This window comes from Cibotium barometz, chromosome 9 (genome assembly GCF_041138505.1).
Source record: "Cibotium barometz isolate CiBa-2024 chromosome 9, ASM4113850v1, whole genome shotgun sequence".
NCBI lineage: Eukaryota > Viridiplantae > Streptophyta > Polypodiopsida > Cyatheales > Cibotiaceae > Cibotium > Cibotium barometz.
Window position 1 is genome coordinate 5,221,811 of NC_141054.1, and position 15,573 is coordinate 5,237,383.

The window sequence follows — 15,573 nt, forward strand, 5'->3', positions numbered from 1 at the left end:
TGCAAATAGCCTATCCAGTGGGTGTCCATGATTGAACTTTAGTTCGCAACATGAAGACGTGCCCTCACCTCCTCAATGACCACGTGAAGGGTGAAAATGTGCTCCAATACAGAGTGATTCCTCCTAAAGCACCTGGCCTATGGCTCTCAGTCAGTGTCCCTCTGCCCATGAACTAACCTGCATCTCCAAAACTGCCCGATAAAAATGGGCCAATAAGAGAGAAAAAGGCAGAGAGGGGGGGGGGGGGGGGGGGGGATGAAAACGGCTCACATTTTCGCCAGAGGATGGAGATTGCAAGCAAACCTGACTAGTGTCGGATTTGTCGTTAGGGCAGGGCCACATTGCTAGAGATTTTCCTAGATCCAGAGGCCATGCTAGGAGGCAGCGTGGTCCTACCCAACAGATGCCTCCTGCAGCTACCCAGACTCCTATTGCCCCTGTGCCCCAACAGACCACATAGCATTGGGTTGTAATTAGAGATGGTAGGCGCCCTCAGACCCACATACTTGCCCCTTTATCTGCACCCCTAGAGGAGTATCCCAACCCTTGTGTAGCTCTTGCCTCCCAGGATGTGGATCCTTATTTGGAGGATGAGGCTATGCACGCACAAGATTTGGATCCCTCATAGGAGGATGTTGCATTATAGTTACACGATGATTGCACCCTCAAGGATGATGATGTTGCATAGTCGCATTGTCATGGTACCTCTCCAGTTTTGAGGACCAGCCCTGGCTTTGGGAGGAGGAGAGGTAAGGTTGTCATCGTCACATTTTCTCCCCCTTACCTATGCGAGACGTACCTCCGTCTCTAACGGGGATCCTTTGTCGACAAGAGATCTGGTCCTTCCTACTCTGAGTCCTTCTGAGGATGGTCTTGATGAACATTCAAGGTCTTGGGGTTTTTTTTTCCGCATCAGCAGAAACAAATTGTCAAAACTCAGTTGCACAGTGGAGTTACAGCTGGACCTATGGATGTATTGCTCTTGCAAGAGCATAAACTTGATGCTTGCCAATGTGGGAGATCAGTTAAGCTTCTCTCAAGACACACCTTTTGGTCACCAGCTATTGGTACCAAAGGTGGTGTTTGAATTTTTGTTTCAGCTGTGGTTTTTCCTTGCATCGTTGGACATGGTGTCATTTTACCTACCGAGAGCGCAGTGGATCCTTCTTATGTAGGGTGTTACATGCATTGGTATTCTTAACCTCTATGCTCCTAACCATAGAGGTGAGAGGATTGTCTTTTGGAAATCTCTCACTATGTTTATGCCTCATGCTAGATTATTGGTGGGGATTTTAACATGGTTCAGATGCCAATGGATAAAAGAGGTGGGACATGAGGGCTTGGTGCATCCTCTTGAGAGAGCGTCTTGGGAGAGGTTTATACTCTCCATTCATGGCAGAGATTGTTGGCATGAGGATGACATTCCGAGGAAACCATCCACTCTTCTTTATTCATGGTCTAATAGGAGAAGGGATGCAAGATGTATTTATGCACGCTGACACCAGTTTTATGTGGATGATTGGGTGCTTGACAGAGGGGGCCATACTTTTATTGCTACAGGCACTTCAAAATCGGATCATTGCCTAGTGGTTTTATGCATTAGAGATCCAAGTCTCCATGGATCAACACCTCATATACGCATCCCTGATCATTTGTTCTCAGACGCAGAGCTATCATGTCAGGTGCTTGATATTTGGAGATCTCGTGATTTCTCGGAGGGCTCGCAAAGCCTCGCCTCTGCTCTCTATGATATTAGCAACTTTTATCACATGTGTGCCTTTTCTAAGAGGCAAGAGGCCTTGGATTTAGAAAGGGCTATTAGACGTAGACTGGTTTGCCTTACAAAGAGCACAAGAAACATCCTCATGCTCACTGGGTTTCAGTCTCTTTATGTACTGTTAGGGCTGAGCTTCATCACTCTTGAGAGCAGCATGCGAAGTACGCTACCATGCCCAAGAAATGGGTGGCAGATGCAACAAACACTTCTTTGCTACTCACGGCCCATCTCATGCCAGAGACAGTGTCACGTAGCTGCAGGATTCACATGGCACTCTTCATTCAGATCCTCTTATAGCACTGAGCCTCATTCTGACTTGGACACAGGGCACAAAGGAAGGTTTGGAATGCATTGCCACATTTGATTACTGAGGAGATGTGTGCCGTTTTGGATGCCCCTTTTTCTATGCAGGAGTTCAGTCATGCTCTGCATGCCTTACCTCATGGTAAGTGTCTAGGATAGGATGCTCTCTCTTTGTTTTTTTCATTACTTTTTGGGACGAGATTGGGGCGGAGATCACAGGATTTTTTTCGTATTTCAGATTTTCGGATGTACAACCCCCATAGATCATAGAACGAATAGGGCGACATAGGCTCCCATCCACACTTCCCATTTAGACGCGAACCCCGTGTTGGGAGAGATTGGCTGCCTAGCACATGGTTTTTGTTCACAGAGGTAGATATCAAGGCACCATCTTCCCCTCTTATTGTAGACTTTGTTAGAGCATGGAGACGCATGAGACCATTCTTGCGACAAAGGCTTCCTAGGTCTTTGGATAAGGCTGACTGACAACCTATTATGTGGAACGAGTTCATTAGGGATGAGGCTGGTCGGCCACTTGGTGCAGTGGTTAGGACGGGAGATGTGCATATACGGTTCTTGCTTGGAAGACTTTAAGAGTCTTGTCGTGGACCGGAGAGCTGCATCCATTCAGCATCTTAGGGGCTCTCGCATACGTATTGATTAGATTTATGCAGCTATACCGCATGAGTGGCTCTCTGGGACCTTTCATGGAGATTATCTGAGATGGCTTTGAGTTTTTTCTATGATAGGCATACCTCTACAGGTCCTTGCTCTCCCGAGGAAGGAGGCTATAGATTGCATCATCTATTCTATCATGCTTGGATGGAGGTTGAGGAGATGTAGCATGGAGGGGATCATCCCAAATACGAGGCTTAGTCCAGTGAGGATTGTTGGTCGTTCGAGCACTAGTTCATTGATCCTTCTCCTTAGACAGTGACTCATGGCTCGTGGTGTTTGTGGCTGTATGGTGGCAGTCCTATCAGATATCTTCAGTGGGATCCACGTGAGTGGGAGTGGATGGATGCCTCTGATCATTTGAAAAGTCTTCCTTTTCTCAATTTCCCGATCTGGAATACCCGGCTTCTCATCACTCAACAGATGCATAAGATCCCTACTCTGAGGCCTCATTGAGAGAGTTATGACATCACTCCAATGATACAATGCATATATTGGCATAGGCTTTGGCATTCATACAGAAGCAGCCAGATCTCTCATTTCTTTTGGTTATTTTTACATGGTGGTCTCCCCACCAATTAGTGGACATCGGTTTTTCGTGTAGCACCTCCTACCCGAGATTTACGACAAATTCTAAGACTATACAGCATTGTTTATGGGGATGCAGCACTGCACATAGTATTCGGGGTTCTATAGCCTAGCTTATGGGAAAATTGAGTGGTCACACCATGTATGTTACTTGGGGGGCAGTTGCTTGGCTTTCCCAGTCTAGTCCGTAGCTTTTCTACGCGGGCAGTGATACAAGCATTGCTATTTCATTCGTAGAGGTATTGCCCAACATGGTAGAGTTGCAAGATGTCCCTCACTCACATTTTTTTTTCCCAAGAAAAAGATCCTTCAATTAGTTAAAGAAAAACAACTGCAAAGGGCTAAGTACAACCACGACGGGCTAACTGCAGTTTCACCTCATACAAGGGCGGGAGACAAATGATCAAAGGGAAAGAGATGCTTCTCCTCCAGCTAGCTACTCTGTGAGGAGACGGCTATCTCAGACATGGGGAGGGGGGGGGGAGGGACAACCATACAGGTGGTCTCTAATGCTAAATGGGGTCACCACCTCTATCTATGAGAAAAGGACCAGGCCTCCAAAGTCTCAAGAAGGCTTCCCGTTGCTTCCGCATGCGGTCAGAACCTCCATGTAGCTTCCCCCACTGACCGCGGAGGGTGTGTGATATCAAGCCATATGCTCCTGATGGTCTCAGCCGGCGGAGTGTGGGTACCCTCGATGGCCTCGCTACATCTAGCACGCCAGATGTGTCAGGCTGCTATGCTACTGCAAATCTCCCATCGCTAGCATGACCTTGCTCGCCAGACACCTGCCGGTGGGGCTATGAGACTGGTACTACTGCAATACAAAGTGGGAGACCTGAAGGGCTAGTCCTCCCCCATCCTCCTCGTAAGTCTTGATGACTCTAGCCTCGGTGGCCCAAGTGACAGTATCCCAAGTGATGATCTAGGTTGATGCCCTATCCATAGCAAAGATGCAGAGAATCCGCTGCCAAGTTTGTTGAGCCTTCGAGCAATCCCAGAGGCAACGTCGGTGAGACTCCTGGGGATGGCCGCACCTTGGGCAACCCGCACCTTGGGCAAGCTGCTGACCGACTTCCAATTGCTAGCGAAGTACCAACCGCCAAACTCCTGTGTGCCATTAGCCAAAGGAAGAGAGTGATCTTCCTCGGCCGAAAGTTGTCCCAAAGTCTCTTCCAGAAATCTGAAACGAAGCGCTGTGAGACCCTGAGACTGCTAGTGTGCTGCTGCTACCGGTGTGCTATCTCCCTCCGGCATCTGGATCCTCCAAGCTGCGCTGTATATGCAAAGAAAGGGGCATCCAAAGTCTCACCCGATCTATGGGATCATGCCAAGTCCACTCTCCTGGGTCCCTTTGCAACCGTGTGAGAAATCGGCACTCCCAAATCCATAACCGCCAAAGTCTCTCCTTGGCCGGTGCTGGATCTATGTGCCATGCCCGTGCTTGAAAACCAATCACCCTCACCCTCTGCAAGGTGTAGCCTCTGAAATCCTCCAAGGGGTTCTCTGATCTCTCTAATCTCCATGTAATCCAATAGAAAAAGTGAGCAGACCACTGTCCTCATTTGCTCCATGGACCGCCACGAGGATATCGTGTCTGGTGAACATGCTTAGCCACATCGAGGGGGTCAAGTCTGGAATAGGAGTCAGCCACTCCTGAGGGATAGCTCAGTCGATGTCAATGCTGAGCCTGTCTCTACCCCGAGCCTCTCCTGCTCCGCCTGAGATAACTGCCTATGTGCAATCCAATCTCCGAGAGACCTCGCTGGTCCCATGCTCAAGGCACCCCAGGATATGTGCGGTCCAGGCCCCTAGCATGTGGCCACTGGGTAAACAGATCAAGGGGTTCCAAATCAAAGGCTGCCAAAGTTGCTCCTCTAAGACCATTGGAACAATCTGTCTGAGGGCTGGCTTGAGATGATACCAAGCACGAAGTAGACTAGCTGCGAATTTGTCCTCAAAAGGCAGGACTCAAACCACAAGCTCGCATCTTTGTGAAGATCAATCTAGAACTCTGTGGCCACGGGCCTCCAAGGCTCGAAGTGCGGGCTGAAATCCAAGCCAAGAGGAAATCCTTCCAAGGCTCACCACAAGGTAGAAGTCCTCTGACAATCAAATTGCCCAACAGGGCAGGGCTCTGTATAGCTGGATCGATGAGGCCAAGCCCCCCTATGCTACGTAGCTGAATGATCACTCTCCATGCCACCTTGGCCCTGGCTGGCCTCCCATCAAGAAGGCCCACAAGAAGTTCCGGATCAAACGTTGTACCTGGCCAATACATGGCCGAGAAAAGGCCTAGCACGAGGTAATGTACCACATGGTGGCAAGCTACTACCACCACTCTACATGCTAGGAATAGCCTCGCCAAGCTCCAGTATAAAAGCTTCTTCCGAATACTTAGAAGCGGAGCGAGCTGCTGCTCGAGGGAGATATCAATGCCAACCTGGCAACCGAGGTATTGGACTGGAGTGCCCCTCGGGATCCACTGGAAAGCCTCAACTAGTCGCCAAGTCGGGCTGGGTGCTAAGCCTACCCAAAAACCACACCACTTGTGCCAGTTGATCTGCGCTCCTGATGAATGGCAAAAAATCTCCATCGCCTCCGCAAATCTCTAGAGATTCCCAACATCTCCAGCAAGGTAGGTTGTTGTGTCGTCTGCAAACTTTGAGTACATCAGCTCCTCCTGCGTGCGGAGGGGAAGGTGCAATCCCTGAAGTCCAGTCTCCTGGGCGGAAAGAAAACTACTCATGGCCTCGGCAACAAATAGAAAGAGGTACGGTGCTAGAGGACAGCCCTGTCAAACCGAGCGGGAAAGGGAGAATCTGTTGCCTCGGGCTCCCTAAAAAAGAACCTAGCTGTGAAATGCTGAATAAAGTCCCAAGACTCCACGAATCCACTCCATGGGGAATCCCATCCGACTCATAGTGCCCTCCAGAAAGCTCCAATCCACCCTCTCATAAGCTTTCTCAAAGTCTAGGAGTAGCTCAATGAGGTCCTACTGCCGCATCCTAGCCGAAACTGTCACCTCCCAAAAGGTAAAGATGTTGTCCAAAATGCTCTAATCCTGAATAAAGCCAGTCTGAGTGTCATGGATCAAGTCTGGGAGAGAAGGCTGAAGTCGCTTGCTGATGGCCTTGGCCAAAATCTTATAAGCCGTCCCTAGAAGGGTGATGGGTCTCCACTGCCGGATCTCCAATCTATCACCACCCTCCTTGGGAATCAAACGTATCAAGCCCTCTGTGAGCCTCTCTAGCATGGCACCTGTGAGCGTAATCTAATTGAAGGCAACACCAAGGCCAACTTCCATGAGGTCTCATTGGTGAAGAAAGAAAGAAACAGGAAGCCCACCACCCCGGGCATTTGCCCCTAGGTAATGCCTTCATTGCCTCCGCCAGCTCCTCTGAAGTGAAAGTGGTCAATAAGAAAGACCAAAGGGAGGGGGGAACCACCTCTCTTGTGTGCCTCCAAACTCTCACGTGCATCCATCACCTACGGGGATAATGGGGCACCAGTGAGAAGAGATCGGAACAAATCCGTGGCGATGGCTCTCACATGCGGGGATCAAAAACAATAGCTCCATCCTGGCCATGGAGCCTACGAATACCGTCTCTCCTCCTATGGGGGCCAACTATCTCAAAGAAGTCTCTAGTAACTCTGTCACCGGCTTGAGTCCAGAATGAAGCCCTGGCATGGTATCTATACTCCACCCTCCTCTCCTCATAGGACCGAATCTCCGTGCGGGTCTCAATCCACGAGCTGTCTGGGGAACTCTCGTGAAGACTACTCCACCCTCCTCTCCTCAATGGACTAAAACTCCGTGCGGGCGGCAGCGATCTGACTCTCAATCCACAGGTTGTCTGGGGAACTCTCGTGAAGACGCCGTAAAGAGGCTAGGCCCCTCCTCAGACTCCTCTCTTGCTCCCGAAATCCCTCCAATCTACTCAGGGCTGCCTCCTGTAAGAAAATATTGATGTCCCCAAGGCCATCATCCAAAGTGCACGCTACAGAGCCCGAGGAAAAGTCCAGTCCCACCCATATCTGCTTGATCTGGCTACAGATCTTGGGGTCCAGAACGAGGCTGTCTGGAATCCTGGAGCTCGCATGCCTGTCATGCCTCCATGGGTCCTCTAGGGACAGAATAACTCGGGCATGATCTGAAAATGCAGTGCCTGCCAAAATACCAGCCATGCCTCCACGGCTGCAAGCCCACTCGTTGACATAAAACCTCTCTAACCAACAGAGGTTGAGCCCAATGCTCTACCTATCCGGTTGAGAGAAGCTAAGACTCCCAGGGCTACGCCCAAACTCTACAAGATGCCGAGGGTCTTGCCCCCTAAGAATCAGTATCATCTCCTCCCATGCAAAGTACTCCGCTCCTGAGACTGTGGCCGTGCCACCTCCAAGTCTCTCCTCTACTACCTCTGTCATGTTGAAGTCACCATCCATGCACCAAAAATCAGCCTGGGGCAGGGCCTGTCGGATAATGCTCCAAAAGATAGCTCTACCTGTAGCTGCATTCGGGGCATAAATGTTTAGGAAGACAACATTTATGCCCCGAAGAGTCTTGGGCGCTCAAGGGGAAAGAGAACATCATCGCGCCATTCTCTGGCGTAGAGGGTTGGGAATGGTGGAAGACCACACATACCCGAATAGGGGCTACAGTCTCCTCGAACCTGTCTGTCCCTTCCATCGGAAGACACTGGAAGAAACTATAATCCATAGGCTGCCCCAAGATCCTAGGGGGCCCACCTGGAGACTCAGGTGAGAGAGCCCTCACTAGCGAGGCTGCAATGGTCATCTCCACCGGCTCTGAGAAACGATTAATCAAGCGACGAACGGAACTCGCCAACTTTCTCCTCTCCGGATCAGGGCCGACGGGAATGCTCTGGAGAGGCCCCGCGGGGGGGGGGGGGGGGGGGGGGGGGGGGGCGGGGGCGGGGGGGATGGGATAGTAGGCACGGAGAAAGAAAGAAAGATAGATAGATATATCAAGAATCTACTAAAGACCCAATGGGCCTATGAGACCAAAGTGATACAATAATGTCCATGGCATATCTCATCATGGAATGGAAAATAAAACAAAAAGAAAACATAAACATAGCTATCTCACTGGGGTAATACAAAATTGTCCATGGAAACTCATCATGGAATACTAAGAACATAGAAACATGAGAGCAACATCAGCTGCGAGTGATGGTATACCACTCTCCAAAATATCAAGCATGGGGCTAATGAGTAGGGCCGAGAGGTCTCCCTCAGCTATGTCAAGTGAAAAAGTAGCTCGATGGCGGTGAAGCATGTCCTGGATCTGGAGTTGATGAGGTGATCATGGCCGACGGGGGGGCCGAGGGCGTCGAGCACGCTAGAGTGCAGAGACTCGGTCCCATGTAACTCCTCTCGGCGGGCGAGGCAGGTCCAGAGCAACTCGTGGAGGGTCCACAAGATCCACTATGTCACCGTCCTCCACCTCTTGGGTCCGGAAGAAACTGGTGATGGTTGGTTGGTGAGGGAGGGGGCAAGGTGGCTGGGGCTGAAGCTCTCTCAAGAAGCTGTCCCTGTGTCTACGGAACTCAAGCAGGAAGAGGCCTAGGCAACGCTGGTCCTAGAAGTCAGTGATTCTAGAGAGTGGACCAAATCCCTCACGAAATAGAAAATGAAACCTCTCATCGCGAACTCATTGTATACTGGGTAGCGGCATATGTAATGCTCCTCCGTCTCAACCTCTGTGTGGCATAGTCGGCAGATCCTTTCCTCTCTGGGTCTCCATATGAGCTTCTCGGCTCTCATGATGCACTCAGCTCTACCTGTCTCCACTCTGAGGCGGTGGGATGAAACCCGTATCTGGCCAATCGCAATCCGCATGGCATGGGACATGTGAACACTCAAGTAGCCCGACTGCTGGATGAATCCACCCTCAGTGAGTGTGAGGAAGTGATCTCTATAGAAGTGGATCTTCGTGGGGAGCTCCGAAGGTCTGATCCATGTGCAATGGGTGTAGAGGCTGAGAAGATCTAACCGGATAATCCAGTTGGTATCCTCGTGAGATAGCCAGAGAAAAGGGGAGTCCAAATTGTACTGAAGGGGAAAATAGAGCGACGGCGGGTAGAGTCGGAGGCGAGGGTGGGGGAGGGGGGGAGGTGGCGAGGGTGAGTGGGAAGGTAGAGAGGCTAGAGAGGGACACTGCCGAGAGGTATCCATCGGAGACGAAGGCTGCTAGGGAAGGCTCGACGAAGAGAGGGTGGGGTCAACCTGTGCAATTGGGCATTGAGGGCCAGAGGAAGGGGAAAATGGAGCCAGTGCGTGTAGAGTCGGAGGAGAGGGTGGGGGAAGGGGGGAGGAGGCGAGGGGGGGGGAAGGTGGAGAGGCTGGAGAGGGACACTGCCGAGAGGTATCCATCGGAGAGGAAGGCTGCTAGGGAAGGCTTGACGAAGAGAGGGTGGGGTCAACCTGCCCCATTGGGCACTAAGGGCCAGAGGAGAAGTCGCAACGAGGAATCGACTGTCACATTGGGGGAGGGGGAACCTCTCCGTGACTGGAGGGGGCCGCCGTCTGCGGGCCCGTGCTGTGTAAGTGCTCGAAACGGTTCTCTAACACAACCGAATCCTCCTATATGCTACCAGCCTGGCGCGCATGGCAGTGACGCTCAGCTATGGTGCTTGGCCAACGACCGAGGCGTGAGCTAACCGTCCGCCGCTCTCCGGCTAATGGGTCATCCATGGTTGGAACTAGGTTCTCCGTGGCCTGGGAACCTGCTCGTCCCTCGGTTCCCTAGTGAGGATCTGAGCAGGAAATAGGAGGGGGAACCACCAAGGGCAGTCTCCTAGTCTGACGCCAAGAGCAAGCTCTGGCCAAATGACCCATCTGTCTACAAGCGAAGCATTGGCCTGGAAGGCCGGAATACTCCACTCACTGCATAATGGAGTCGGCCCCAAGGCTGGGAATAGATATCATGTGAGGCACAAAACCCAAGAGGTAACACAGATGCGGAGAGATGGAATCCCGGCTGCTCGTGCGAGCGCCAAGGGAGCAATGGGGGGGATTCCATCACTCTCCCGATGGCACCACCAATCACTGGGAGAAGAGGAAGATATTCCTTCCTAAGGCCTAGAAAGCAGACTGTCACGAGAAAGCCTGAAACTCCAGCTAATGGGTCGAATGCCGGGTCGATGCAATGCTGCCACCGTGCACAGAAGGCCTGAGCCGTACGCAGTGGAACGAAGCTTAGCTACATGACAAGATCAAACACCACGCTGGTGAGTCGAACTCAACTTGGTAGTAGCCCCGCCCCAAAGGATGAATATCTACGATCTTTGCAAGTGCACCTAGGAGGCTAGCCTGAAGAAGATCTCTCAGTTGGCCACGCGCGGGGCGGCTACGACAATCTTGCATACCAAAGTGGATGCCTCTAGGGATGCGACAGTCGTAGCGAGAAGCTACAGGTCCGCTTTAGAAAACAAAAGGCAAGTAACCGTGGCCTCGGTCGGAGGAGACAGAGCGTCTGCCATGGAGTCCTCCTGGGGGCGAAGACCAAAAGAGGCCGAAAGTTGCCAAAAAAATAAAGAACTGCCCACAACCTGAGGCCGCTGCCGGAGGAACAAGGATGAGGCGAAGAAGGGGAAGCGGAATGGCTAGAGAGCGAAGGGGAGGGGGAGGCGGGCCTAGAAAAAGAAAAAGACAGAAACAGGCAGAGGGAGAAAGGCGCCAACAGAGGAGAGGCGGGGGGGGGGTGCACATGTGGCGAAAGGAGGGGGGGAAAGCGCAGAAAGGAAAGAAGGGGGGGGGGGGGGGGGGGTCACAGGCGGTGAAGGGAATGGGGGAGGGTGCAGAAAGGAAAGGCAAGGGGGGAGGGTTACATACGGCGAAGGGAGGAAGGGTGGACACAGAAAGGGAGGGAGGGGAGGGGGGTCACATGCGGCGAATGGAGGGAGGGCGGGCGCAGGAAGGGAGGGGGGGCTGCTGCAGTCAAGCGTGACAGGGGGCAGGCACAGGCGCAAAACGAGGGGGAAGAGGGAGCAAGCACAAGGGGGGGAGGGCGCCAACAGCGACACAGTGCAGGGAAGGGGGGGCGCAGCTCGCTCGCTCGATCGTCCCTCACTCACATTCTACACCCCTAAGATAGAGGATTGACACCAGTTGGGAGATTGTTGCCAGTATGACAGCATGGCAGATCTGGAGAGCTAGATGCACGAAGGCTATTAAGGGTGTCTAGATTTTTGAGTCTAAGTGCATTAGCACTATATGGGGTGATATCATCCATATTCTCATGGCTACTTGGGCTCGTATTTAGGGGTCCTCTCGTTCCGCGTAGGCAAAGCGCGTTGTATTTATGCAAGAGTGAGATCATGGCATTTTCTTTTCCTCTAGTCCCACAAGTCTTTCATGGCACCATGATGCTACTCAGTGGTTGAGATCACCTTACATACTGGGGCGATTCTATTCTATTCTAGCTCATAGCCGTGATTGTTGTATGACTTTTCCATACTTTAAAGAAGTGTCTATCTTGAAAATATATATATATATATATATATATATATATATATATATATATATATATATATATATTCCTAGATGAATCCAGGAACATGCCCAAATTCACCTTTTAGGAATGTGCGTGTTATATACTCATGGTAGTCAACCCACAAGACTATATAACTATCAACTCCATTATGCATAGTATAGACTAGATACTACCACATCCCCACTAACGTCATCGGTGCCCAATAGTGGGTGTAGAACTCTGTATTAAGATATGCTCACACACACTTTTTTTTGTAAAGCTTCATGTCATTAATTACAGGTGGGAAACCTCAAAACGAGGAAAACCCACCAAAAAGACCATATACAAAGGAGACTACTAGAGTGTTCACTATGTTCAGTGTGAACATAGTTAAACATCTAAAAGCAATCTGTAAAAAGAGCATACAGAGATGAGTCAATCTCATGAAGAGAGAGAGAGTCATATAAAGATTGCTGAAGAGAGGAACGGAAGAATGAGTAAGCATCCAAATGAGGCCTAGCAAAAACTATCCTGTTGCGAGACTGCCAGGTAGTCCATAAAGCCCAGTAGCGAACCCAATCAAAGAAGACTTTATAGGATCTACGGGGTGAAGGGAGAAGACCGAAGATCCAAAAGTATTTCCCAAAGGGTGCCTGTCGAAAGCGGGCTCTCAAACGTGCAGCAATCCGATCCAATAAAGTCCTAGTCAGAGGACAACTCCACAAAAGATGGAAGACTGTCTCTCGAGAAGCACCACAACTATGACAAGTTGAAGGTGCCAAAAGTCGCCTAGCCAAGAAAAGGCCGACTGGCAAGACTCCAATCAAGCATCTCCATAAAAAAATTCTACTTTTCAAAGGAAGACTGCATTTCCAAAGAGAATGAAGCCGTTGTTTCCACCAAGCCTGACTTTTATGAAGATGCCAAATCTGATTCGCATGTTCTTGAACCCAAGAGGCAGGCAACAAGAGATGATATGTCGAATGAACCGAAAGTTTAGCCATTGATAAAGGGCCTCGTGCAGGTTGTTCTCTTCTAAGGCTCCAATCAACCAAACGATCAGAATGATCCAAATCTGCAATTGGTTCAAAAGGAGCAAGAAGCTCTCGAATAAGCTGCCAGATTGATCTATAATGCATCCCCAGACCAAATTTTCTGGCGGCAACCACAAAAGAAAGCACATGGCCACCAGCATCCAAAACATCATCAATAAGATAAACTCCTTTCTTTGAAAGGAAATATGCCTTCCTAGGCTCACGTAGAGCCAAGGGTACATCAAAAGCCTTTGACCAATGAATACTCTCAAGGCGAAGCGAAGAGGATTGCGCATTAAGCCTAGGATTCCAAAAAAGATATTGCGTAACCTGTTTCCAAGCAAAAGTTAACTTAGATGAAAGAGGACAGCCGACAATTTTGATATGCTCACACACACACACACACACACACACACACACACATAAGAGCATATATTCACACAAAGCCCTTCGTACTGAGTTTCTGTCAAACCTCTGGAGATGCAGGGCAAACTCAGCCATAGTGAAGCCTAGCACTAAGCGAAGTAGCAAATAGAAAGAATTAGTACAGCAAATAAGTAGTTGATAGGGCAAATGCACCGCTAAAGATAGAAAGAAATAGCACAATATCAACTGGCCGCAACTCGGACGAAAATTTCACAATGTGAAATCTGCAAGTCTGCTAATACGGCTGAATTATATACCTAGATGAATCGAGGAACATGCCCAAATTCACCTTTTAGGAATGTGCATGTTATATACTCATGGTAACCACAATTTGGCTTAATATGAGAATGATCACTTTGCCTTGTGTTTGGCAAGGACATAAAAAAGGAAAAAAGCTGAAGGCCACATTTCATTGCTACTATGACTAGGGGCTAGGTGGAAAGAGCAGAGCAAGGGAAAGGCAGTAAAGGTTATTCAAGTAGGCTTGGCAGACGGAGGAGAGAGGCTGTACAAGACGAGGGGAGTAGGCAACACAACTGGAGTGAGAGCTGTGGGCAGGAGCAGTGTTGAAGGAGGAGTATGGGGAGCAAGTTCGTGAGGGAAAGAATGAGGCAAACCACGTGTGCAAGGGGGTGGGAAGGTGGGAAACTTGTGCGCAAGGCAAAGGGGCAAGGAGTTAGCTAGGAAGGGTACGGGAAGCTGGTGTGCTGGAGGAGGGGACTGAACACAGGTTACGGTGAGGTCCAAACTCTAAACAATACAATTGATTACGCATTGAGAAGAAGAAATTTTGAGAGTCAGCCAACAAATTCTAAAACGGTATTAAAGACCTTTTCACATATTAAAACACCCATAAATCATAAGGCCTAGAGGTTGAAGGTTCCACAACTTTAACATATTCAGAATGATTGGCTTAATATCGACATGATGTGAAAAAAAATCTTAAAGAGAAATGCCCCCTAAGAGAACATACCTTGAAACATTCATGAGAACCAAGTCTATTCTCTAGCTATTTGTGCATTTCTTCTAGGTAAAATGTGACATTGCTTTATGTGTAAGCCAAAATGTCATCTATTAAAAAGAATTTAGCCCCCTTCTTGGTCGCTAAGCAATTTGCAAGGCACAACTCCAGCTACATGGTTTAGTCATCAACTTCAAGACATATATCTGAACTAGCAAAAAAGATTATTTGAGATCCTTGGCAGACTTAGCTCCTTAAAATGGAGCTACAAGTCTTTAATTTACAAGCTTGCCCTTGTGTACACAATCCTTCATCTTAAGCTGTACCACTATACCAGTGCATACCTCGGCATATTATTGATGCCTTGAGGAGAACAACAAAAAAGCAATATATTAAAGCTAGTGGTCACTTACAAGAGAACACTTCGGGCTATCATCAAATCCGCTTCTTCAGGATCACACTGCAATGACAAAGGTGGGTATTATTTTGATGGAGCTTGCTAAATGTGGCGTGATCTACTAAAAACCAAGACATAATACATATAAAGCGATGATTAAAAGTTTTCTACAGGCAAGTGGTGTGTAACTCAAGAATTAGAATACATATAGCAAATATGACATGTCAATAAAGAAGGTCATTGCTACTTCGAAGAAAACATTTCACCTTGTGTAATACTAAAAAACGTCACGACTATACTTTTCTCACCCCATTCACATGTTCACATGAATAGCTATGACAAGTGCATTCGGCAATTTCAATTGGATTCAATTACGTGCAAACTAGTTTGAGGTCAAAAAAGGATTAGCAATTCGTATTTAAGAACACACAATAGATACACTGCAACAAGAAGGCTTCCCAATGTTGTTGCATTCGAGCCGAGTTGCCTTTGAGGCCCTTCCATCGCCCACGAAGGGTGTGGATCATGTCTGTCTAGTTAAAGAAAAAAGTCTCCACTAGCTGGGTGACGGATCCATCAATGGCCTCATGGCACCAGGCACACCAAATGTGCCAGCGGTGACGCTGCTGATGAGCTCCCACCTTTGGCTCACATAGGACTCTTATGTCCACAAGGGGAGATTGGGTTTATATGAAGATCATGAAGGAGAGGCTCAAACAGTCCGGGGAAGCTGCTTCCCAACTAGCTCCCAAAAAGAAAGGCCCATTCAAGATTATCAAGAAGCTCAGTGATGTTGGAGTTATCGAGCCATTGGAGAATGCATCCAGTGTTTCATTCGAGCAAACCTTGCAAAGTATCATGGTCCCGAGCTGAGCGCTCCGCCAGATGAGGTGAAGCCAAGTTGGTGGATGATGG

At 49.3% G+C, this 15,573-nt stretch overlaps 1 protein-coding gene across 8 annotated transcripts in view; it reads right to left on the reverse strand.

Moving 5' to 3' along the window:
* The window catches only part of LOC147635179 (golgi-to-ER traffic-like protein), a 168,894-nt gene that overhangs the window by 33,340 nt on the left and 119,981 nt on the right, over window positions 1-15,573 (reverse strand). For all 8 annotated transcript variants that reach the window (XR_015266607.1, XR_015266609.1, XR_015266608.1 and 5 more), the window contains exon 8: window positions 14,675-14,721. Coding sequence is in view for 4 of the 8 variants with exons in the window: in XM_086802380.1 (XP_086658506.1) it covers window positions 14,675-14,721 (47 nt within the window). In the remaining 4 variants the exon portion in view is untranslated. The remainder of the gene's footprint in view (window positions 1-14,674; window positions 14,722-15,573) is intronic.